Raw genomic sequence first — 25,259 nt, 5'->3', positions numbered from 1 at the left:
ATGATTTCACGGCACTGCCGATGCGCTGCCCCAGCCCCCTGCTCCCGGCTGGCCTCCCTCCCTGGCCACAACGAGATCTCTGGGCCGGTTCTGGCAGCCGAGCTCCGTCCTCCCTCCTCCTCCTCCTCCCCGTTCCCTCTCTCCAGCGGGCTCTGGCGGCTCCGGCACCGCTCGCACCTGGTGTTACCTGGTGATGCTGGGGATGTATCCGCCCCTCCCAGCTCAGGATTATCCAGCGGACACTTACATTTAGGTGCTTTATGGTGCTTTTTAACTTTTTCTCCTCCAAATGGGGAGAAAACATCCCTCCCAGTGACTGAATATGATCCACGCCTCCCCTGCTGGCCGCCCCTCCGGGCAGGACGTTTTGCGGTTTTTGTGTGGGAGCAGAGGAAATTTCCCTCGCCCTTCGTGCGGGCCCCCTTGTGCCGGGGGTGCCTCTGCCCGGTGCCCGAGGCGAGGCGGCGCCTCAGCCGCGCCTTCTCCGCCGCTTCTCCGCCCCTGAGCCGCCCCTTTCCCCGCCTACCGCCGCCGGTCCTGCCGCCACCCGCGGGCTGCTCGGCCCGGGCTGGGCACGGCACGGCGCGGACCCAGCTGCGCCCTGCCCGGCCCTGCCGAGCCCTGCCGAGCCCCGGGCCCGGCGCCCTCCGGCCCCCCGCGGGCCATGGCGGCCATCCAGAACCTGCAGCTGTGGTGCCGGCAGCAGTGCGAGGGCTACCGCGATGTCAGCATCACCAACATGACCACCTCGTTCCGCGACGGCCTCGCCTTCTGCGCCATCCTGCACCGACACCGCCCCGACCTCATGTGAGTACCGTGCCGGGCATCGAGGGCCGCGCCAGGGCTGCCGGCTCGGCGGGGCCGGGACCCGCGCTGGGCTGTGCCCATCGAGCTGCGGATCCCGTGTCCTCCATCCCCGCAGAACCCATGCTGGGCTGCAGCCATCCTGCCGTCCATCCTGCCGTGGATGTGCTGTGCCCGTCCCGCCATCCATCGAGCTGTGGATGTGCTGTGCCCATCCTGCCATCCATTGAGCTGCAGACCCCGGGTTCTCCATCCCCGCAGAACCCATGCTGGGCTGTGCCCGTCCTGCCATCCATCGAGCTGTGGATGTGCTGTGCCCGTCCTGCCATCCATCGAGCTGTGGATGTGCTGTGCCCATCCTGCCATCCATCGAGCTGTGGATGTGCTGTGCCCATCCTGCCATCCATTGAGCTGCAGACCCCGGGTTCTCCATCCCCGCAGAACCCATGCTGGGCTGTGCCCGTCCTGCCATCCATCGAGTTGTGGATGTGCTGTGCCCGTCCTGCCATCCATCGAGCTGTGCATGTGCTGTGCCCATCCTGCTGTCCACTGAGCTGTGGATGTGCTGTACCCATCCTGCCATCCATTGAGCTGTGCATGTGCTGTGCCCATCCTGCCATCCATCGAGCTGCAGACCCCAGGTTCTCCATCCACCCAAGAACCCTCTCCAGGCTGTGGCCGTCCCACCATCCATCGAGTTGTGGATGGGCTGTGGCTGTCCTGCCATCCATTGAGCTGTGGACCCTGGTGTTCCACCTTCCCTGGGCTCTTGCCCTCCCTGTGGGCACATCACCAGCAGCATTCTGCTGACACCCACGCTGAGAATCTCCAAGAGAAAAGCTCTGCTCTCCCAGCCTACGTGCTGTTTTTTTCCATACATTTTTCCTTTTTCCCTTTTCTTCCCTCAGTATTCCCTCAGCCGGATTATAAATGTTCCAAATGCGTCCTTTCCATTGCAAAACAAGTTCGGGCACTGATCTTTGGGGCAGCATTTCCTTCTTTGCTGTTGTGTTTGCTCTGGCTGGGCTCTCCTTGCTCAGCCCAACAGCAGCACAGTGCTCACAAGTTGTGAGGCAAGGGCTATTTAAACAAAATGCAGTAAAAGGGCAGGGCCCCACAGCCTCTGGATTCCTGCACATCCTTGTTTTTCCGATCTAGAGCTCCGTCTGTAGGAGCTTAAGTGCTTTTCTTGCCTTGCTGGGGCCATTTCTGGTGCCCTTTGGGTTTTAAACTGGCCCTGCCCAAATGCTGACATTTGGGAAGGTGAGTGGCCAAAGGGAGTCGTAGATCCTGCTTCATAGCTGGGGTTTTTTGAGTTTGATCTTTTTTTCTTTTGGGCTCTTTGAGATGGTGGGATTGAGGGGAAAGATGAAGGCAAAGGAGCCCTGGAAACAGTGCCCAGGAGTATCGATTTAAGCATTAGGTCTCTCCTGGTCAGATGTGCCCAGATGGGTGAGGAGCAGATTGGGTGGTCTGTACTGCAGTTTTCCTCCTGTCCCATGTCTTCTCCCTTTTTCTTCCTGCTCCCAGGACAGCCTGCCACATGGGTTTGTGTGCAGCCATCCTTCTTGCAGGTGTCTTGCTTCTGGTGGAACCCAAGAGAAGACCTCTTGTTTTCTCTCCTTGGTTATCTTGAAACCTGACAGGAGCTGGAGCAGCCTTGGGCAGCAGGAGGTTGGGTCAGGAGCTCCAGGCACACTTTGTTGTCCCAGAGCTTGCGCTGTCACCGTGGTGTTGCCATGTATGACTTCCTGACATGTTGTCATGTCCATGCTACTCCAAATATTTCCTTTCCTTCCTTTGATTCACAGTCCCAAAAATACAAAACACCGGGGCAGAAGGGTTGAGGTGTTCTCGTGGAGGGGCTGTGACTGCTTCCTGCAGCTGGCCCATCCGGAGCACGGCTGTACACAGGGGCTCAGCGATGTGGGAGCTGGAATAATCCTGTTGCCAAGTTCAGTGAGTTGTTTATAATCCTTGAACTGTGCAAAAAGGGTTGTGGATAGACATCTCTTAAAGAAATTTTCCTGTGCTGGAGAGGGAAGATGTTCCTTGAGGCATCTCTGTGTTCCCATTCATTTTCTTTTATGGTGGACATTCTGCCTGACTTTATTTGGGACATCACAGAAGCTCTTTCTGGCTCGGACCAGCTCAGCAAGGGCTGCCTGAAGGTTAAAGTAAGAGAAGCCTTTATTTGTCACCTCCTTCATCCGTGTCAGTGCTGTAATACAGGAAAGCACCACGTGTACTACTGACTGGGCAAAGTCCTGCTGGAAGGAAATGGTGCCTTTGGGTGGTTGGTGGCCAGGGTTGCCAGGTGCCATGTGTCAGATCCTGGGGCAGAATACTTGTGCAGATTCTCCAGGTATCCCAAAAAGCTTCTCTGAGTGTTCTTGGTGCAGGGTACAAAGGTGGAGAAGTGCAGCTGGGTGCATGTGTGACTGTGACTTCTGCTTCCCAGGGGTCCATCCTGGGCTCCTGTCCTTGCTTCTACCAAGGGTCCTAGTTAAAGATTAAAAACACCAGACTGAAAGTAAAACTAGAAAGGGATGTTTGGTGTGTTTGCAGCAGCTCTGCTGCATAGATCACTTGCAGAGCATGATTCAATCACAGCATCAGTTTTGCAACAGTGGGTTTTCTGTCTTGGTTTACACAAATTGCATTCTTGGGCTGAGTGCAGGGGATTTCTTCTGCAGGAGCCTGAAAAATTACCGGGAAAACTCCAAGCTCAAAACATGGATATAAACATAGGCTTCTCTTGTGAGGTATGTGGCTCAGAGGACAGGCTGGTGTGGGTCTCTCCTTCCTTCCTGTTTTCTTGCTGGAAAACATATGGAAAATATGATAACTTCTCTCAAACTTAGCCAGTGTTGGCTTGTGTGTTACCAGTGAACAGGGCAAGCTGTGTAAAATTAGAAATGCATTTCCCACTCACTTCCCACTCATGCAAGGATGCTTGGAGGGGTGAAGATCCGTGCTGAATTACTATGGAAATCCACTTCTTTTTTGTCCCAGATAAAGAGTGCTTCAGAGTCAGTCCCAGCTGGGCATACACGCTGTTTCAGGCAGGCTCCAGCCCTTTTTCTGGGATGATTGTAGAGCCTGGGGACATCTCTTGTCAGAGGAACATGAAGCCTCATGGCAGCATGGTAGGAGGCTGAGGTCAGCAGCTGCCACATGTGGTGGTGAAGGTTGTGCAAGCCTCAGCCAGGATTTTAGTGGCCTTGTCCTGATAAATGAGTTAGAAGAGGCAGGGGAGCTGTGCACGCTCACTCAGATATTAATGCCAGATGTCAAGGAAAGGTTTTGATTAAGATCCTTCTCTTCATCCAGGATCTTGCTCTTTCCCAGACTGCAAGCTGGTGTTCTGGGAATGGGCTGGTGGTGAAATCCCCCTTGGCAGCTGAGCAGCAGCAGTGCTCTTTCCTCCAGCAGCATTTCCAGGTCGGTGTCAGCTGAGCAGGGCAGGATGAGGTCACGCTGGCCCTGCTGGGGATGGGCTGTCAGCACAAGGCTGGGGTGAAGCAGAGCTGCCTGCTTGGCTTGGTGGGTTTGTGGTTTGTGTGACAGGCGTAGGCAGAGGAGGATGGCTCAGGTTCATTTCAGCAGCATTTTGTCACTTGCCAGCCAGAGCATGGCAGTGTGGAGCAGGCATTCCTGAGAGGAGGATGAGCACATGGGGACATCTCCCTCCTGGAATTCCCAGCCTTGTCCCACCTCCCTGGCTTTTCATCTCCAGAAAGAGCACAGCTGAAAGGTTCCCAGCAGAGCCTGCTGGATTGGAGCCCCCTGTCCAAGGCTGTGGGCTGGCAAAGGCTGCCTCACTCTTACAGTGATCCTTTTGACTGCACATCTTATTTCTGTAGAGAAAGTAGCACAAAAGTGCCAAAAAGCAGAAACTTTTTTGGTGCCATTGAGGCTCTGGGATTTTTTATTTTTATTTTTTTTTCTCAGTCTGCTCCAAGGTCAAGTTTCCAATCAAGTTAGTGCTTGCAGCAGCAGAGATTCCTCCTGTGGAAGCACATGTGTTTGCAGAGGACTGTGGCATGTTTGTGAGTGCTGGGTCTGTGCAGCTGGAACAGGGGGTGGTCACAGAGATTTTTGGGCATGAGAAATGCTCACCCACTTATTTGCTAAGGGAAGGATTTTTTTCAGAGATAAAAACTCCTGTTTTAAAACAAAATAGGAATAAAACTATTCCTGTGCTTGTGAACTCCACTCTGATTTGTTTCCAGCACTGGAGGCCTCTCTTGGGTCACATTTATATTTTTCACATTTTCCAATTAATTCAGTTGCCTGTGTTTTCTCAGTGGAGAACTCCTACTTCTCTGTTTGTATTACCTTTGCTGTCTTAGGATTACATTGGTCCAGAGAGCTTTGATATTCCAAGATATGAGATGCACCAGCAAGATCAATTTCCAAAAGAAATATTAGATGTAATCAGTTCACCTGACTAGCCAGGGAAAGAATGATGCTGAGAGGTCAGGGGACTCTTGAAATGACCAAATAACCTGGTTGTTTGCACTTTCTTTTGAGGAATAGAAGGGGATTTGAGACATTCACCATCAAAAGATTGGGGTTTTTAGGTCTCTGCTGCCTGCCAGGGAGTGCACACACCACCACAGCAAACAGTGTTGAGTGTGGCTAAGGCCACTGACTGACAATAAATAGTAATTCCAATGTCTTACATGTCAGGATGACCAAGGAAGCTGGAGCTCCTCTTTGTTCTTGCGGTGTTTTGCTGCATTTCCATGCTACTGAGATTGTTTGGGAGCAGAACTGGGAGTGAGGCAAAGTGCTGATATCACCTCCTTCAGCTGGGTCTTAAAAAAAGCCAGTTTTCTGGCCTGACTTAACCCAAGGATGCTTGTATCTATTGTTTCACTGAGACTTTTTTGGCACATGATTATTTTTGTTGCTCTTTTTAATCCATTGTCTCAGGGAAGGGAAATCTTTGGGCAGGAGCACTGCTTGAAGAAAAACCTCTGCAATTCCCTTTGATTTTGCACAGGAAGGACTCTATGGTTTAGGGGTGGGATGTGCCTTGTCTTTACGTGCTCCTTGGGGGAGTTTAACCACCTCAGGGTCTTATCTGTCATTCCTCCTCTCCTTATCCCACATAGCAATACCAGATGTGGGAAGCAGGGAGGAGGCATAGGCTGTGGCATGATGAGCAAGCCTGTTTAAGGTTCCTCTCTTATTTATGATGTAATGCTCCACTTTCTGTGCTGAGTAGATAAAGGACCTGGCTTGCTCCTTGCTGTTACAAGCAGTGGAAAAAGTTCCCCTGCTGCGATACAGATCATGTGTTTCTCTCATGAATAGGGTGCTGTGAGCCAGCTTTGCCCTGGCTCTCAGAGTTACCCTGGCTCATCCCAGAGGAGAGGGATGGGCTAAGAATGTGGGTCCACACTGGGTGTAAAGGTGCTACATACAAAGAATGCAGAGTTGGTGCTGTTTTCTGTTTATCATTGAGAATTCCCTCTCAGGTGTCAGCCTCTCGCTCAGCTCTGTGCCAGCAGACACAAGGATTGGAAGGTGAAACGGGGTTATCAGAAAGGAATTGACCCTGCCAACTTGCCTGGGCAGAAGGAAGCAGTGTTGGAGAGCAGGGCTGCCAGCCAGCAGCCAGTTTTGTATTCCCTGTTTAGCAAGTGGCAGTCGGTTTGAAACAAAGCTGATGGTGCTGTTTCCTAAGCAAGGGACTGAGGGAGCACTTCCAGAGGGCTCTACCTGCAGCACAACAAACTCTCCCCTGTGCTTTCATCCCTGGCCCAGCACATCCCAGCTTCTCAGTTCCCAGCACAGTGCAGGGAGTGTGGCATCTGGGTTGGACCAGGGAAAGCAAATCTGGGGAGAGGTGAAGAGGGAAGTGATATTTGGAGACAGCAGAAAGGAGTTGTTGACTTTGGCTTGGATTTGTGAACAGTAATTGTCACTTCCTTTTCAGTTACTGATTATGAGCGCAAATCAAAAGTTACAGCCCTAGGGAAAGCAGACTAAAATTTCTACTGGCAACTTTGGTGTTATCAGATGCAGTATGGTGTGAGCAGAGGTTTTCCCAGGCAGATCCCTGGTGCTGGTTTTGTGGAGTTCTGCCAGAGGAAAAAAGAAGATTTGAAGCCAGAACTCTTGTGCTGCTGGACCCAGGAGCTCCTGAGATCAGAGGATGTGGGTGTGTTGGAAAAGCATGTGATATGTGCAGTGTGTGAGGGATCCATGAGAGACCTCCTTGGAGCTGAGCTCTCTCTGTGTGGAGACAACTTTCAAGGCAGGAGAAGAAGATGGAAAGTACTTCCAGGGAGAGTGTTAATACCTTTGAGGTGGGAGGGAAGCAAGGCTTTTGGGGGACAAGAAACCACCCCATGAATTAGAGGTTGCTCCTGGCTGTCTCAGCAGAGCCTCTCAATGTGCCTGGGATGTTTTTGCACCAACATGTCCTGTCCACAGGCAGCTGTGGGAGTCAGCCCTGCAAAGGCAGATGTGCCAAAATTGTCTTGTGCTGCCTGTGGGCAGATGCTGTGCCTGCTGCACATCCCTGTCCTGGGTACAGCAGGTCTGTGACTCTCAGGTGGGATCTGCCACACTTCCCTCTCTGGAGCTGTCCAGGGGTGGATGGGGTGCTCTGTCCCCTGAGCCAGAGCTGGAAGGGGAGCAGCTCACTCTACATCACCAACCTGAGATTTTTCCTCTTTTTGTATTTCAGAAACTTCGACTCCCTCAGAAAAGAAAATGTGTACGAGAACAACAAGTTGGTAAGTGGCTTTTAATGTTTACTTTTGGTCTAGTCTGTGGCCTGGCACTTTGCTCATGTGATTTAGCAGCAGAAACCCTGCAGACACAGTGTGCCCATTGTGCTGTGTTCCAATCCCTTGCCTTATTCTGCACCTTCCAGCCTTCTCCTCTGAACAGCAATGTCCAGCCTGGCTGGCTGCTTGCAAGCACCTTCAGGCTGTTCACTCTTCTTAGCTGGCCACACAATGATGCCTGTTCCCAGTGTGTCCTGTGGCAGCAGGAGCTCAGACAGAGCTGCTAGAGCTCAAAACATGGACATGTTAAGTATATGATGCTCCTGAGGGGTGGAGCAGGAGCTGGGAAAAAGCTGGTGTGAGGGGAAGCACAGGGAGTGTCCTCCCACTTCTGAAGTGTTCCTTCCTGCTGCAGGGGATCAAGGTGGTTACATCCTAAAACCTGTCTGGATGCTGCCTGGACACTTCACTTCAGCCTGGTATTGGGGTTTCTCATGTTCTTTCCCTAAAGAAAATAGAAGTTACGCAGGCCAACCCCCTCCTGCACTGGATTCTTGCATGGTCTTAGTGATCCAAGGAAGGATTTTCCTCTCCCTCTCTCCTTTTCAAAAGGAGAGGCAGTGAATTATAACACTTCTCTTCCCTTGGCATTGCTCCACACAGTTTCATGGCTGCTTGACAGGAGCTTGGGGTATGAATGAACCATGGCAGCTTACCCTTGTCTGGGCTGGAGGAGTGACACACTCTCAGGCAGTGAGCTGGCTGAAGTGCTTCTTGCCTCTGGAAGAGCTCAACTTGTCCCCTCATGGCTCCTTAGCTTCTGCTCCCCTTCATCCCTGGCATGTCCACAGCTCCCATCACAGACCCTCTGTCCCCAGGCTGGGGCTGCAGCCTGTGAGGAGTTAGTGACACTCTGGGGCTCAGCCCCGTGTGTTCCTCTCCTCAAGGGGAGATTCAGACCCTGCATTTTGCCCTAGAGGTTTGGTGTTTGGCAGGAGCTGGGGCCTCTTCTCCATGGAAGCACATCTTGGCTGAAGTGCTGAGGATCCCTGAGTGTTGCTCCTTGTCCAGCTGGGCTGCTGGTGTCTGCTAGTGTCTGCTTGTGTCTGGGAAATGAGCTCTGCGAGCTGCCTCTGCTGCTTTTATTAATGAAAAGCTTCTTTGTGCTTCTCATAAAGAGTTGCTCCCCTCCTTTGTTGCAGTCTGTGTGTTCCCTCCTCCCCCTTTCTGAGTTTCTTTCATGTCCTTTGTTTTACTCTCTCTTCCTTACTCCACCTGCTGTGGGATGACTTGTCTGTGTTGTCCTTTCCCTGCTGCTGTCCTGCTGTCTTGGCTGTGCTGTCTGTGGGATTGCCCCTCCACCCCTCTGTGCTCCTGGGCTGGCCTCCCCCTCGGGCTGCTCTCCATCCCAGCTCGTACACTTCCTTGCTCTGGCTATCCTGGAATCCAAGAGGGCCTGATTTCTCCCAGCATTATTGCTCTGCTATTGTCCAGACCATCCTTGATGCCTTACTCGTCAGAGGCTTCTATTCAAGGGCTGTATTGTGCATGTAAAAAAGCCTTGTTTGAGCTGCAATTTGCCATATAAGGTCATCTTTCAAAGAAGAATGTGTCACTTCTCATGTGCCACAAGACCAACCCCAAACCCTGGAAAAATTTCAGTTGGCATTTTTTTGCTAGAGATTCCAAAAACACAAAGAGGAGGAAAGTTTCTAGAGGCCTTGGAGTCAGTGCTGGTGGATGGTGGTGTAGTGTAGCTGGAGCAGCCTGTGCCAGGCCAGCTCAGGTGGCCTCAAGCATATCACTTTCCCATTTTGCATGGACATGGCAGCAGCAGCACTTTCTTCCCCTGGAAAGCACTTGGAGCTGCACTGATGAAAACCATGATGCAAAAACAGCATGTTGGTCCTTTAAAGGGCAGGCTGGGCAGGCAGGCAGAGGAGGAGGGTGACTGGGTCCTGTTAAGTGCTGATCCTGTTGCGTCTCCAGGCAAGAGCAGCTCCCAGGAGCACGAGGATGCTGCAGGCACAGGGGACACCATGGTGCTCTCTGCATTGCCCACCTGGCTCTGCCCAAACCAGGTGGGTGCCCAGAGCATCCTCCTCTCTGTGGTCCAGGCACCCTCGCTCGTGTTCCGTGCCCGCTGTCACCCGTGGCACAGGGTGGCAGGAGGTGGCATGACCTCTGTTCCCACTAAACCTCACACCAGGAATGTCCAGCAAGAAAACTCAACTGGTCAGGCCAGTTGTGCTGCCAGTGGGGAGCACTCCAAAGAATGCATTAAGTACCAGTTTACAAGACAGGAAAGTGCCAGGCTGGGCTGGCAGCTGGGGTGACACAGCCAGTGGTAACTGGCTGAAAGCATTTTTAATGTCAGCTCTGTTACATTTTTACTGGGATACCCAATGGAAAAAAATGGTAATTATCTTGCTGAAAAATAGTGGCTGTTTGTTTCTTCTAAGCAGGAATGGTTGGCTTGTACACCAACACTGTGTGTGTCCGTGCCAGAGGTCAGATGCGGAGGGGTTTAATATATTCAAGGGGTTTTTTTAACCCTTTCACTGTGGACTTTAGCAGTATCATTCCTTGTGCATCTGGTCCTGCAAGTGCTGTTTTCCTTTGCTGTATTGGCATTTCAACAGGGATGCTCCAAAGGGGGAGAAAAAGGATTTTTTTTTTCCCATAAGTGGGGAAAGAACAAGGCTGGAGAAGGTCCTTTGTAAAAGCCCTAAACTGAGCTGGGCAAGGGTGAAGTTTGGTTGTTGCAATTTTTTTCCTATTCTATTGAAGTCTTTTTTTCAGAGGCAAGAGAAAATAGCTTTTGCCTCCTTTACCTGCAGTTTCAAAGCAGAGGACACCAGAAAGAGAAATATTTACCTGAAACACATGTTAGGCAGCATGGAAACAGTTAAACTGGAAGGGAGCAATGTATCAGGAATTTTTCTGCATTACACCTCTTTTCCCCCTTTCTGCTCTGGGAGAGCAGGGTCCCTCCTGCAGCCCAATTTTCAGATGGAGAAGAGCAGGCAGTAGGAGGCAGGAAGCTTTAGCACAGCACTCAGAGATGAAAGCTGCCTGCAAGCACCTACCAGCCCACCGTTAATTGGGGAGAGCTCCAGGTTGGGCTGGGAGCCTGGAAACAGCTCTGCCAGCCTGGACTGACACATCCCCTTCTGCCAGGCCTGGCTCTCTGCAGCTGTGCACTCACACACAGGCAGGCTGCAGGAAGAGCAAGGCAAGCCCAGGTGAGTTACTGTGCACTGAGCTATGGCCAGCTTGCCAGGCCAGATTTTTGGCTCCTTGCCTGGATTTCTCAAGGCAGTGGCTGGAAGCCATGACTCCGTTGGTTCCTATGATGTAGGAGTTAAACTGGTGCAGCTGTTCCCCAGTAGAGTTATTTTTATTTGAGTGGGGCTGTTTGCAGTGCACTTTCTTACTTATGATGAGGAGCAGCTCTGCTGCCTGGCATGGATAAGACCCCTCTATTTTTATTTTTATTTTTTTTTCCCCCTCTCCAGGCATTTCGGGTGGCAGAGGAGGAGCTGGGGATCCCAGCCTTGCTGGATGCAGAGGATATGGTTGCTCTGAAGGTACCAGACAGGCTGAGCATCCTCACCTACGTTTCCCAGTATTATAACTACTTCCATGGACGGTCTCCTAGTAAGTACCATATTCCCTGGAGGGCTGGGAAGGATCAGGGCTTCATTTCATGCTTTCCCTTGCCTCCTTGGGAAAAGCAAAATAAACTGCACAGAGGCTTTTTTGATACCAGAACTGTTTCACTGGGGGGGGTCTGAACTCTTGGCACACCAGCCTCATGCTTTCCCTTGCCTCCTTGGGAAAAGCAAAATAAACTGCACAGAGGCTTTTTTGGTACCAGAACTGTTTCACTGGGGGGGTCTGAGCTCTTGGCACACCAGCTTGCAGTTGCACCAGTGCTTTTGGAAGGGTACACGGCCATGTCTTGTCTTTGAAACTACTGCCTTAAAATTTTAAATACATTCTGAAATTTTTTATGGTCCAGCAAAAGAAGAGCACTGAAGGTTCCTCTCCATGGTCCCCACCTCAGCTTTCCATTCTTGAGCACCTCCACCCCGTTGCAGTCTTTGCCACTCCTAAGGGCTGGTGAGAGCATGGAACAAGGCTGAGCTTGTCTGTGAGGCTGTGCCAATGTGACAGCATCAGTGGCAGGGCTTGTACAGCACAGCAGCACTGAGGGAAGGAAGGAGAAGAAAATTATCACCCTAACTGACATAATTGTGATAGAAACTCTGTCAAACATAAAACAGAGCTGCCAAGGCATTATATTCATGTACTGGAGAGTTTAGCTGGGCTCACAGGAGCATTATTGTAGTCTTGGTTTATATTTGGCTTTAAGCTCACACAAAATGAAGTGATATGATGAACTAATTTTACAGGTTCCTCCAGAGGAAACTTTCTAAAGTGGGACATGAATTACTTAAGTGGTTAAGGTGAATGTAAATGGAGAGATATGTACTGAAAATGTCCTACATTCTGGAAAGAAAGCACAAGTCACTCAGAGCTGCCTTTAATGTTTAAACTCTTCCTACTTCTCCACCTCTTTACACATTTAAGCATGCTTTTTCTCTCCCTCCACAACTTCTTCCCTCCCCCTCTTCACTTTTTATTTCTTATTTTAAAACTGTTCTGACTGAAATGAAACAAATCCCATCATGTTTATGCCAAGTGGTGAGAATCTGGGTCAGGCTGGGGTCTTTGCCCCCTCCCCCCTGCATGTTGTCTACCAAGCACAGCACATTTTTATACTCCCACAAGTGTCCCTCAAAACACTTTGGTTGCATTCCTGTTGCTGGGGTGAATGTGAATGTCTGAAAATGAGCCCAGCCTGGAATGTGCCCTCTGACACCGAGCAGAGTCGTGGACTCACAGTCGTGCCCTTCAGTGGGTTCCAGCAGGACCATGAAACAAGCAGGACACAGAGGGGCAGAGAGGGAGGGCAGGCAAGGTTTGAGTCAGGTCATGCTTCTGTGGACGAGCAGAGTTGAAGCCACCCATCTTTGTGCTGGGCTTTGGGAATTCAGTAAGTGGCACAAGTGGGAAGTGAGGGGCAGTGTGAGCCTGCGCAGTGTGCTGGGTCAGCTGTCCCCTGCTCCCTGCAGTGGAGTCCTGGGTGTTTATTTGGAGAGTTGGCTTTCTTCAGGGCAGACTGCTGGGAACTGGGCTCCCTCTCTGCTCCCTGCCCTTTCTGTATTTACTGAGCAGGGTATAATCTCTTTTCAGATGAGTGGCCATTTAAGTGTCACTTGGAAAGTGAAGCTGTGACTCAAATATCCCACAAGGAACACAGACATCTTGTTCAGAATAGGAAGTGGTGCAAGAATAACATCCCTGTGAGACACTTGGGGTTTGTGTCTGTAAAAACTTTGCACAAAGCCTTATTTCCCAGGGAAGTTTCCCTGCACTTTCCAGGGCACAGGGCACCATTCTCTGCTTGACTGAAGTGTGTTGGAGATTCTCTTTTCTCCACTTATAGTGAATTTTGAGCGGTTCTATTTCATCTGCAAAGAATAGGAAATTGGGCATTTTCAGGCTGCTTGTGGCAACTCTTGGTTTCCACATCAGCACCTCTATGGCACCTCCAAACCTTTGCAGATTTACCCATTTTTAGTGGTCATTTCCACATTCAACAAGGCTGTTGGCTCTGTGGGAGTCCCAGCTGGGATGTGGGGTGGACACTTGCAGCAGTGAATGTTCAGGCTGTGTAGGAAGTCTGGAGCACAAGAACTTGAATGAAGCAAACCCTCTGTTTGCAAACCCTTCAGCTCCTTAGCCATGACACCTCTGCCTGTTCCAGCAGGGCCTGTTTCAGTTGGGATCAGTTCCACCCAAACCATGGGAATTGAAAACCCAAGGTCTTGTTCTCACCATCGATGGATGGTGATTTGCATTTCTTCACTTTTGCATTTCTCTTCGTGAAATTCCCTGAGAAGAGAAAAATCAGCAGTTTCAGAATGTTGTTACAATTCACTTGTTGCCTCTTGCCCCTCAGTCCAGTACAGAACTGCTCATGAAGGAAGTCTGTGTCTCCTTGTGTGCTTTTCATGTTACCCATCAGGCACCTCTGGATATTCTTACTTTGTAAATTACTGCTAATTTTCCTTGTGTTTCCTTAAAAATATCCCCTTCTTCCATTCTTCCAGTTGGAGGCATGGCTGGAATCAAGCGTCCTCCCTCTGAATCTCCAGAGCAGCATCCTGGGAAGAAATCTGCTCCAGAGCCTCCTAAGCCAGTGCCACCAAAACTGCCTCCTGCCCACCCACCAGCCAGAGCTAAGCCAAAGGAAACCTTCCCAGTTACCACGGTAGGAAATGTGGGTTTGGGTGTGCTTTATGCATTAAATATGTCCAGTGAGATGGAGAGTACTGGGCTGGTTCAAGGCTCCTGCTGGTAAGGATTTAGTCCTGTAATTTTCTGTTCACTATGAGTGATTTAATCCAGAGGTCTGATTCTGGCATAGATTGAGGTGGGAGTCACTGGAAAACCATCAGTCAGCCTGGATACTTTGTGAAGAGAATGTGGGTGTCTTAGGACTTGGATATGCTGTTCCTAGATAGTGGGGATGGAGATTTTTACAAGATGTAGTGTTATTTTTGCTAGAAAACATTGATCCAATTATTGGATACGGTTTCAAAGCAGAGTAGGGATGAAAACAAGGTAGAAGCCCTTTCCCAGCTAATTTAAATCAGTGACCTTTGGCTATAGGCAGACAGGGCACCCTGGTCCTCTGTTTTTGAGGGAACATATTCCCCATGCTCTGTCCTTCCAAGGGCTGTTCCATTTCTATGACAAAGGGATTAGAGGGAGAGGGGATTTCCTGGATGTGACTTCTCTGTCCTGGCTGTGCATTCCAAACACTCACCTTCTAGGGAGATTTGTAGCTGTGTCCTGGACCATGGACTTGTCTGCTCAGCCTCTGCTTCTCCCCACAGAAAAGTGTCCTGGCAGAGAGTGGGAATGTCCCCAGCAGCAGCTGTGGGGTCTGTGGCAAACACGTGCACCTGGTGCAGCGCTACTTGGTCGATGGGAAGCTCTATCACAGGAACTGCTTCAGGTACAGCAGCTCTTCTAGGCAGGGGCACAGCCCTGGGGGTCACAGAGGGCCAGCCTGCTTCTTTGGGACTGGAGAGAGTGGTGTGGCACATTTCATTCAGAGTGGAGGCAATCTGGGCTTGTTCTTGACCTGTGTGTAAGGGAAACTGTCTGTACAGGTCTGTTTTCATCTGCACCTCTCCTGCTTCAGGCTGTGCTGTCAACAGCTCTTGTACTGGTGCCTGAGGAGTGTGCACACAGGGTCTGCTCACTGCCAGTGTGGTGCCTTTACCCTCCTGTGGATGGTGGAGTCACGTGCCTGCACTCCCAGCTCTGTGTCTCCCAGCACTCGGGAGGATGTTTCCTAAGACCTTTGTATCCACAGGTGCAGGCAGTGTTGGAACTTGCTTCTTCCTGGAAGCTACAAAGCTGGGCCTGAGCCCAGTACGTTCATCTGTACCAGCCACCAGCAGCCAGACAATGTCCAGATCTCTGGTCTCCACAGTACTGGGAAAATGCCTGACAGTACCCCAGCCCCTGCTGCTGCCAGGGTGTTCCAGAAAGCAGCAGAACCCAAGAAACCAGAGCAGGTGTTGAAGAAACCCAGCCAGGAGGGCCTCACTAATTCAACCAAGCCATCTGTTTCATCTTCTGGAAGCTCTGGCTTCAAAAGTGTAAATACTCCATGGTCCTCCTCAGCTGTAAATAAATCAGATGACTGCAAAGGTGCCTCGTTGGGGAATAAAACAGATCCCCATGAAGGCACCCCATCAAAGCCTCCTTGGACATCCTCCACAACAAAAACACAGCAAGCCCGAGAAAACTTTTTTCGGTCTTTGGAGCCCTCCAGCAATAAATCTTCTGAGACTCAAAAACAAGTCCAGTCTCCTCATGGCCCTGATAAAAGTGCCCTTGCCAGAACCACTGCTGAGGTCAGTCGAGTGAATGCTGGGAAGGATCAGGCACGTAACCATATTATACAGGCTCTGTCTGCATCAGGCACTTCTCCAAGCAGGCCAGGAGGACTCAGTACCACTGGCTTCTCAGCACCTGGCAGGTAAGCACTATTTCTCTTTCCCTTTTTACTGCCAAGGTGTTCCTTGGGATCATTTGAGAAGCCCCTGCTTCTTTCTTTGCTTTGCCTGACTGCTCTTGTGGCTCAGTTTTAAAGGCATATAGAGGGACACATACAAATCATTGGAGCAGAGGCAAATAAAAAGGTCCATCCTTTCAAAAAGACTCACCAAGTTGCTCTTTTTTGCAGTGGCAAGTTTTCTCCCACCAGTTCTCAGAGTCCAGCTCCAAAAACACAGTCCAGCAAAACAGGGTACCCAGCACCAAAGCAGGAGAAGATTACAGACCCTGTGCCCAAGGGCCAGGCTGCCAGCAAACCTGTTGACTCTTTGCACAAGCCAGAGTCAAAAGGCACCAAAGGTGAGGATGAATGATTCACACAGTTCTGCCTGGACACAGCACTCCAACTCTATGCCTTCCTCTTGGACCAGTACAGCAAATGTGTCCATGACTCCTGTGCTTTGTGTCTGTAAGTGTTTTCTGAGCTGTGGGGCTCAACACTCCTCCCTGTGTGCACTATTCCTGTGCAATTGCTCCCTCTAGCATGGTGAGTTCTGAGGATCTCCAGTTCTCCAGGTATTTGAAGTTGTACTTGCTGTCATCAAACACTGGGATCATGGTGGCTTTCAAAGGCTTAGGTTTTCTCAGATGGGAGACCTTGCCAGAGCTTTGGGATGGTTTTTTGATTGCAGTTTCAGGTCACCCAGCCTCCTTGTCTGTTTTGTACCAAGCTTCCATCATGGTGACTTTGCAGTAGGCCAGGGGATGATATCTGGGGTTCCCAGTGTCCCAGGCACTTTCAGGTGGCTGGTATTTTTTGGGCCAGAAGAACTGTTTGCAGTTTGCTGTGACTTTGTGGGGCTTTTTGTCTCTCCCTCTTCCTGCCCCAGCCTTTGGTCTCTGAGATCTGAGCTGTTTGTGTTATATTGCTGTTGAATGTGCCTATCCATGTACTCTGTGGCTGAATTTCTGTAACTGTGTAAGTTTTAAAGCATTTCATCTGAAAGACAAAATGCCACTGAGATTACCTACTACCTATTGTATCTGAATCTGTCCATGTTAAACTTGTTGAGCTGGTGCTGGTTTGCTGCAATAACATCATAGTACCTACCCCAGTGCATGCCTTATCTCCTAGGATTCTCCTGAGACTCAAATCTGGCTTGTTTCTTTTTATTGGATGTTTTTGTTCTTGTGTATTTTTATTTACCTTGCTATGTTCTTTTCTTCAGGAAGCACAAATGTTGCTGACAACAAGTCTGAGAGCCCAGAAGGATGGAGATCTCGCTTGAAGCCTGTGGCCAACAAGTGAGTGTCTTTGCAGTTGGTGGATTTCCATCACAAATGTGACCATCCCAGGTGGAGATCCACACCAGGATGTCCAGAACTTTTCCTGTGGCCCATTCTCCATGAGGGATTTTTCCTACCTTTGTCTTTTTTCTTTGCAGGGACCAAGATGGCTCTAAGAAACCTACTGATAATTCCCAGGTGGCAACAGGGAGCCCAGCACACAAAGAGCCAAAGCCAAGCCCATTAGTTGTCCCACCAGCAAAGCAGGACTCTGGTATGAAGGATAAAAGCTTTGCCTTCATTTTGCTGATCAGGAAGGGGCCAGGCATTGGTACTGCAAGGCTCATGTGAGGAATGTGTTGGTGGAGAATGGGCCTTGCTTTCAGGGATGTTTGCTTTCTGTATCTGCTTTAGCCATGTGGTGCCTTTATTTTGTGCCTTTGGGGGGTGACCTCCCATCCTTCCCCAGGGAGAGGGACTCAGTTCCATAGGGTTCCCTTCTTCTGCAAGACAGCCAGCAAGATTCCAGTTACTCTCTCTTGCATGATTGTATAATGTTGAGAAATCTTAGTGATGGTTCCCAGCTGTTTATTCTCCTCCCAAATGTTTATTCTCCTCTTACTCTGGCCTTGTAATGAGTGTTTTTCCCTGTTTACTTTGGGCTTATGCCCTTCATTATCATCAAGAGAGGAGAACTAGGACTAGGAATGGAGTTTGGTAGTGGTGACTGCCAGAGAGATTGGGCATTAAAGGGATTTTTATGAGGTAAGGGTTGAAATGTCTTACCCAAAACCTGTCTGTGTTTCTTAATCCAGCTTCATCTCGTGGATTCACAAAGAAGTTGTTGATTCCCAGCTCAGATCTTATCAGGAGCTGTCAGAATTCAAAGCAAGACTGGAAAGATCCTGGAGGGTCTGCCAAGAAGGAGGAAGATGGCAACCAGTTGAAAACAAGCACTGCTACATGTAAGATCTCTTCTGCCTACCAAAGTCACTCTCTCCCCTGCACTGTCAGGAACAGCCTGAGTGGTCAGCATGGGTTATGTGTCCCAGAGTTTTCTATGACTAACCCTGTGGCTGCTGTCATGGGGGAAGAGGCTGTATAATTGATTTTTATTAGCCAGCTTGGCCTGAGCAGGAAGCAGCAAGGCCAGAGAATTCAGTGGGAAAGGAAGAAATTGAAATAGGAATTTTCAAGGTCACTGCCCTGTCATTGTTTAGACTTAGTGCTATGAAGGGGACCATCTCCTAATTTGGGGAACTGGGATCTAGTTGATGTCTCTGTTCCTCTTCAGCTGAGTGGCTTTAGGAAATAAAAGGAATGTAGAGAAGTGTCATCCAGAGACTCCAGCTGGCAGGAGCCACAGGAGCAGGAGCCAAGGCTGCTGTTTCTTTGATTTTCAAAGATGTCCTGTCCAGTTTGTCCTGGCTCTTAATCCAGTTCCTTACTCCTGTTTGTTCAGCCACAGCTTTGCTGTGCACCTCTCTTCCAGTGCCCAGTTATTCTTTCTCTGACATATCCCACCACAATGCTGAGGAAATTTTCTGGAACTAACCTAAAGTTTGCTGCTGTCCTGTTGCTCAGCTTCTTCATCTCCCCTTTCCTTACCCCATCTTGCTGTGTCTTACCTGTCTGGAGTAGAAGAGTCACACAGCAGGGCTCAATCCTGCCCCTGATGTTTGTCTTGGAGCAAGCAGGATGGGTCCTGATGGCTCAATGGCCTCATGCTTTATTTTTTGTCAGCTGGTTCCAGCATTGTCCTTAGCCAGCACCTTTGACAGCTGCCAAACATTTAATCTCCAGTTGTGTTGTCTTTTTTTAGAAGTTTGGTGTGCCTCCTTTGCTAGCATTTTCCCAAAATTTCCCACCTCCTCTTTCCTCAGACTCAGCCCCAGGGTTCAGCACTAGTCTCTCCCAAGAAGTGAGCTGTTAACATAAGGGAGGCTGGGTTTATATCTGTCTTTCTAAAGGCTAATGATTGCCATGGGGGAGGGCCATTGGGAAATTTTCCTGGCAGTCTCCCCCCACTTTTCCCCAGCTGAAAGGCTGGTTCCTGCTGCTGTCACTGGGCAGGCTGTGGGTTAGGGACAGAGCTGCTGCTCCTCTGTGCAGATTTTTACCTCAGCACTCAGAGAGAGCTGTGAACAGTCAGCTGCTGTTCCTGCCCTCAGTCCTGGGGTTGTGTTGAGCTGTGGATGGTGAGCATTTCTGTAGATCATTCATTTTCTTTGGTGGTAGGTGGTGTTTTCTGTTGAGAAAGGAGGCTCCAGGGTTTTCCTGCCAACTGTCCTACTTCCAGCTTGCTGGCAAGCAGCCAACCCATCCTGTGTCTGTCAAGCCAAAGCCTGAGGGTATCAGGGGATATCAGATCCTGAGCTGGTCACAGGGTGTCATTTTGCAGGCTCTTCCCCTGCAGTGACCCTGGCCTTCTCTCCTTCGGGGGTGCAGCTTTCTGCCGTGGTTGGAGGTGCTGCAGAGGCCACCTGGGAGGAGCCCAGATGCAGGACTGAGCTGGGAGAGGGAAGTGTTGTTTAGGCAGACAGCTCGAGGCAGGACAAGTCCCTCTTGGAGGAATCTTTAGGAGAAGTGTGAGTTGCAGGCAGTGCACAGGCAGCAGCATCCAGAGGGAAGAGATCCCTGACAGAGCCCAGCAGTGCAGGAACAACACAGCCACATCCAGCATCTTCTCCCTTTGCACTCCTTCTAGAAAACACAACAGAGCAAGGGCTAGGCACTGGAGAGCTGTTCTTGAGCTCTTCCCCAATCTCCAGAGACTCTCAGGAGGCTCCCCAGTCTGTCTGTCCTGTCCTTCTGCTTGTGTGTGCTGAACCTGCATCGCTGCTGCCTTTGTTACAGCCCTGCTCTTTTGATAGCAGAGTTTTCCTTCCTTATCACATCATCCACTCACGCCTCTGTTCTCTCTCTGTGGTAATTATCCAGCCCAGCCCCTCGGGTATCCAAATACCTCACACTCTTCTGTAGTTATCCTTGCAGCACAGTTGGGCAGAGGAAGCTGAGGCACAGTGGAACAAATACACATTGCTTAAGGATTGATTTTAATAGGTGTCCAGAGCCTAAATAATGCTGTGTAGTGGGGCCTAGGGGACTTCTCACCTAGAAAGTGTTTTGTGGGAGGAATTGAACCTTGGTTTCCTGAGATCTACACTGAGGTCCCCTAGACCATCTTTGTTTCATCAGTATTTACTGATATTCCTTTGTGAAAGAGCACTAGAGGGACACTTTTAGTATGTCTTGGTGTTTGCTGTGACAGTAACCCTGTCTTTCTGTGCTGTCCTCTGGAACCTTAATAAGGAATGGGTTTTGCCACAACAAATATCTTTGGGTTTTAGCAAGATAGTGAATGAACATGCAGGTCAGTATTCTTGCGTGGAAATTCCAAAGTCACACCTGAACTCGGTGACTGTTTATACCCTGGGGTTGAAAGCAGCAACCTGTGACCTGAGTGACAAGCCACAAGGAGTAAATCAGGCTGTGAGGATATGTCTCTTACTTTGCTCAGGCACCTGGGTGCATGTGTATCATCTGTGACCTCTGTTGGGCAGCTGGGACCTGTTGTGCTCTGGTGGTATAGGCACTGTCCCACACCATAAAATTATTTAAAGGTTGTGGCTTTTTTTTCTCTCTTCTAGTTAAACTCTCTGTTCCAAAAAGCAAAGGGAAGCTTCAAGTGGTGTCCCCAACCAAGGTATGGCTGGAAACCAGGCGTAAGGGGAGCAGGCTGGGGTGGTTAAATATCCTTCTGGAGTGCTTATCCACATATATCTAAGTTTGTCTTATTGGGAGGGTTTATTTGGATACCCAGGGAAAGGGTGAAAGGCTCTGGGGCAGAGACCAGGTGGAGAAGCTGCTGGTTATCTTCCATGCAGGGAGACAATCAGAGCTGGAATGAGACAGAGCCAAACAAAACTGTGGTGGAGATTGCATTCCCCACGGAAGGAGGGAGAATGTCTGCAGACTGACAGGTGTGGGGGGAGTTGCCACTGACAGCAGATGTGTCACAGCCTTGCAGTGACCACTGCTCTGTTGTGAGCAGCCAGCTCTGCCCTCTGCTGACCTGGCCCTCCCAGGCTGTGGCTCTGTGGCTGGGCTCCTTACGCCCTTTCCCATCTCTGCTGTGACCTCAGCAGGCAGTCTCAGGGCCGCTGAGCTGTGTTTGATCCCACATTTTTTTCCCTAGCTGCACCCAGACTACCTCCCTGAGGAGAAGATCCAGGAGAAGGTTTGTGAGATTGAGAAGCAGCTGGACGAGCTGGAACTGAAAGGAGTGGATCTGGAGAAACAGCTGCGTGCCTGCGAGGGAGGTGAGGGAGCCCTGGTGCCAGCTCTGCTCTGCTGGGGAGGTGTGGGGCTCCTGTCCTACCCCTGGCCACTCTTGGCTCCATTTTTAGGAGCTCAGGCCACATGTGAGTCTCCAGGTTTCCAGAGGTACCTGGTATGCAAAGATAAAGCCTGGGGAATTTTCAACCTTCTCTGGCTGTTTTGTAATATTTTTTTTTTGTGTTAATTTGGCTGAGGATCAGAGTTTTGAGTGTCCTGTAGCAGAGTATCCATAAGCAGCTTCCTTGAATCCACAGGGAGTGACCTGCATCCCTTGTACCCAGGGGCTCCAAAGATTGCCTATTTTCACTTGAGGTTGCCTGGGGCTCACATAAGTCATCTTAGGCTCTCCCTCAAGAGATTGTGTGTTTGAGCCAGGGGGGCTGAACTGATGCAGCTTCTTGCCCTTTGTCTCCTCTGTAGATGAGTCTGAGGATGCCCTTATGATGGATTGGTTCAAACTGATCCATGAGAAACAGCTGCTGCTCAGACAGGAGTCAGAGCTGATGTACAAGTGAGTACAACCAGCAATTCTCCTGTCTGCTTGTGTACTTCCTGTGAGCAGTGAAGGACAGGGAGTGTGACCAGAAAACTCATGCACCAGTTGGTGGGATGAGAAGGGCTGAGGGTGTCTCTGGGAGAACTGCCAGCATCATGATGTATTAGCTGGTGGGCTCTGAGTACCCAGGGTCTGTGAAGAGCTTGTGAGGAGGGAAACTTCAGAAATGTGATGGAGGAAGATTTCCCCTGAGCCACCAGTCCCTGCCCAGGTGGTGGGCAACACTGAGATGAGGCTTTAGCCTGACAGGAGAAAGATCCAACTCTGGGGCATGGCAGGGCAGTAACTCATCACTTGTGTCATTCCTTCCAGGATGAAGCAGCAGAGCCTGGAGGAGCAGCAGTGGAATATTGAGGTGGAGCTGCGAAGCCTCATGAGCAAACCAGGTAAGGACTGGCCACACTGGGAGTCCTGCTGGCCCCAGGAGCCTCCACTTTGTGTGCCAGCCTGGGATGTCCCTCAGATCTGACGGCACTGCAGGGATTGCAGGTGCACTGTGGGTGTCCCCTGGCAGGGGCAGGCTCCCTGTGACATCCAGCCCGCCTGTGCTTTGCGAGGGCATGTAGGACGTGCCCCTGAGTGTGAGGATTGTAAAATTAGCCCTGCTGGAGCAGGCTGGAGGCAGGAGCCACACTGGGGAGGTACTGCCTGTAGCTGTGAGATGGCTTCCCTTGTCTTGTGCAGAGGAACTGAAGACTCCCAGGGAGAAGGAGCAAGAGAAGGAGCTGCTGGAGTCGTACCTGAACACGGTCAATGATCGGAATAACATTGTGGATTGCCTGGATGAGGACAGACTCAGGTGAGGGTGCTCAGATGGTGGGAAATGAGCCAGCACTACTGTATGGATGAGTGGATGTAGTCCAGACTTCTGCTCCCTGAGAGGTGGGTGGTCACCTGTCATGAGCCATCTTGTCCTGAATGTTGCTGTCTTTGCATCCTTGGCAGCTGTTGGGAAGAGATCAGGACCACAGCCCTGTTGTCTCTCAAGTTAAAGCTGCTGTGAGAACAGGGCTCTGGACATGTGGAATGCAGGGGAGGAGAGGGAGAGGCTGGAGATGGGGAGGTTGAAGGCAGTATGGAAGATGCAGGAGGAATCTGGGAACATGAAGTCAGGAATGTGCTCGTCTGCTGCAGCAAGTGGAAGAACAGCTGTAGCCAAGAACTGGATCCTTCCCAAATTGAATGGAAAACTGCTGTGTCAAGTAGCTGGATTTGTGCCTCCTGATGCTGAAAACAGCCTCCATTTCTTGACCTTAGAGCACCAGCTCCTGCTTGTGGATTCTGGTACTGCCCAGGACAAGGTGGTGACAGCAGTGTGCTTGTCCCTGGTGGCAGTGAGCACCTCTAGCACCCCGGGCTACTGTGTCTCAGCTTCATTCGTCTCCTGGGGTGTGCTGGTGTCTCACCACTCCATGAACCCAGATGATTCATCAGCCAGCTGGGAGAAGGTCTGGAAATCCCCACACAGGCCCTTGCTTTCAAGGGAACCAGATGGAATTTGCTGATGTCTAAGACTCTAACTGTTGGGTTTTTTCCTGCAGCCTTCTCAGGATATGCTGTGGAGGTTGGTCATTTCTTACTGGGGAATAAGAGCAGTATTTGCATGGGCTTGGGTATCTACCAGCTTGTCATGAGCACAGCAAAATTTTCTAATGCCGTGCTGTTCCATTACAGAGAGAAAGAGGAAGACCAGATGTTGGCAGACATGATACAGAGGTTGGGTAAGGGCCCTTTCTCCTCTTCTAGAGCAGCACTGGGGCTCACTGGGGCTGTGGGTCTCAACCTGCTCTGTGTCTGCTCCCTCTCCTGCAGATGGATCTCTTGAGAGCCAGGAGCCAGAGAGGAAGAAGAACAAGTTCCGCTTGTCCAAAATATGGAAGCAGAAAAAACAAGAGTAAAGCTCAGGAGCTTGATGTTCCTTTTCCCAGTGGTCCAGAGAGACCCATCAAAGGTGTGGTCCTTCCTCAGTGCTGCTTTCTTGGAGCTGTGCAGGACTGTGAGAGGCCCCAAGAGGCCTATCAAAGGTGTGGTCCTTCCTGAGTGCTGCTTTCCTCGAGCTCCTGGACTGTGAGAAGCTCCTGTGCTCCCTGACGTGGAGACTGCAGGTTTGCTGACCAAAGGGACAGTGTGAATCCCCTCTGGCCCTGGTATGGGGCCCAGGGATACGTTTCCCAGCGCGTGGACTTTAAAACTGTTTTCCTTCTTTGCCTCTGGGTCAGAGCTGGTTCAGCCTTGTTGGCAGCTCAGGAGGGCAGAGCTCAGGTTGCTCACCCAGTGTTTGGGTCAGCACAGTCCTGCAGGCAGGAGCATGGCCCTGCATGGTGTCCCCTACCTGTCCCCAGGGCTGCACCCAGGACACTGCTCTGGGCTGTGGAAGGGCTGTTGTCCCTCCCTTCCTCCCTCTCTGCTTGTGGCTCTTTGGCCAGAATCAGAGATGCAGAGAGGGAGATGCTGCAGGGAAAGAGGGATTGATGGTTTCCCTCTTGCCACACCAGTGCAAGCTGGAGGCTCCATGTCTGGGGGGAGCAGAGAGCAGAACCTCCTCTGTGTCTGGCGTGGGATGTTCTCGACCCACAGCAGTTTCAGCAATAGTGATTTGTTCCCAGACCTCTTTTGGAAGTTGCTGTAGGCTGATTTCTCAAAGCCATGAGAGGCTGCTCACTGCTTCATTCCCTCTGTGGGGGAGATTTGTAGCCTACTTATTTCTCTGACTGCTCAGTGAAGCAGTGTTTCCGTTGTGTGTGGCCTATCCTGATGAAAATGAACAGAACTATTATTTTAATAACCTGGTGCTAACTGGGAGCACAAGGGAAGTCATGGGTTTGCCTCACCCCTGAGTTTTCTGCCCGGGACCAATATTTCAGTTCCTGAGCTCCATCCCTGGACAGCCAGTGCCCTCAAGGGGTGTTGTGGGTCACCCTGGTGAGAGCAGGAGTGCAGGAGCTGGTTCTGGGCTGTTGCAGGGAGCCTTTCCACTCTTCCCTCAGTGCAGCCAGACCCTGCCCTTGGTGCACCCTCTGTTCCCAGTCAAGCTTGGGAGCAGGGATGGAGACAGCCATGGAAAGATCCGATTAATTCGTGGTGCCTCTGGTCTGTGCGGACCTCCTCCCTCCCCGCCAGCTCCTCGAGGTTTCTCCGGGTGCTGCTCCCAGCAGGAGCAGGGATTCTGCCGGAGGAGGTTTGCTGTGCCGGCAGAGCAGAGGCGATGCGTCCCTTTCCCACGAGGTGGCACTGGGACTCTCCGGGCAGGGATGTGCTGGGGTGGGACCAGTGCCCGAGGGGCTTCCTGGAGCCCACGGGGGGACCATGTATGTGCAAGTGCTGGGGTACCCCGAACCTGCATATGCTTTCGCCCAATAAAGAATTACTGCAGGAAA

At 50.8% G+C, this 25,259-nt stretch overlaps 1 protein-coding gene across 1 annotated transcript; it reads left to right on the top strand.

The window, feature by feature from the left end:
- Window positions 1-604: 604 nt before the first annotated feature.
- MICALL2 (MICAL like 2) lies at window positions 605-25,259 on the top strand. The gene is made up of 17 exons (XM_041401887.1): window positions 605-807; window positions 7,511-7,559; window positions 11,072-11,213; window positions 13,736-13,896; window positions 14,525-14,646; window positions 15,010-15,681; window positions 15,889-16,058; window positions 16,928-17,003; window positions 17,144-17,259; window positions 17,801-17,950; window positions 20,636-20,691; window positions 21,184-21,307; window positions 21,747-21,837; window positions 22,195-22,268; window positions 22,567-22,681; window positions 23,557-23,603; window positions 23,695-25,259. The coding sequence occupies exons 1-17, from the start codon at window positions 665-667 to the stop codon at window positions 23,778-23,780; spliced, it is 2,394 nt and encodes a 797-aa protein (XP_041257821.1). The 5' UTR covers window positions 605-664; the 3' UTR covers window positions 23,781-25,259.

This window comes from Onychostruthus taczanowskii, unplaced genomic scaffold (genome assembly GCF_017590055.1).
Source record: "Onychostruthus taczanowskii isolate IOZ18803 unplaced genomic scaffold, ASM1759005v1 scaffold19, whole genome shotgun sequence".
Classification (NCBI taxonomy): domain Eukaryota; kingdom Metazoa; phylum Chordata; class Aves; order Passeriformes; family Passeridae; genus Onychostruthus; species Onychostruthus taczanowskii.
Note: the sequence above shows the minus strand (reverse complement) of the source record. Positions and strands in the feature narration are given on the sequence as shown.

What these genes read in the sequence shown, in the direction of transcription:
- MICALL2 (XM_041401887.1), top strand. Translation starts at nt 665, where the DNA reads ATGGCGGCCATCCAGAACCTGCAGCTGTGGTGCCGGCAGCAGTGCGAG. An exon ending in AAACCTTCCCAGTTACCACG is followed by an intron (nt 13,897 to 14,524) that starts GTAGGAAATGTG and finishes TTCTCCCCACAG; the next exon opens with AAAAGTGTCCTGGCAGAGAG. An exon ending in AAGCCTCATGAGCAAACCAG is followed by an intron (nt 22,269 to 22,566) that starts GTAAGGACTGGC and finishes TGTCTTGTGCAG; the next exon opens with AGGAACTGAAGACTCCCAGG.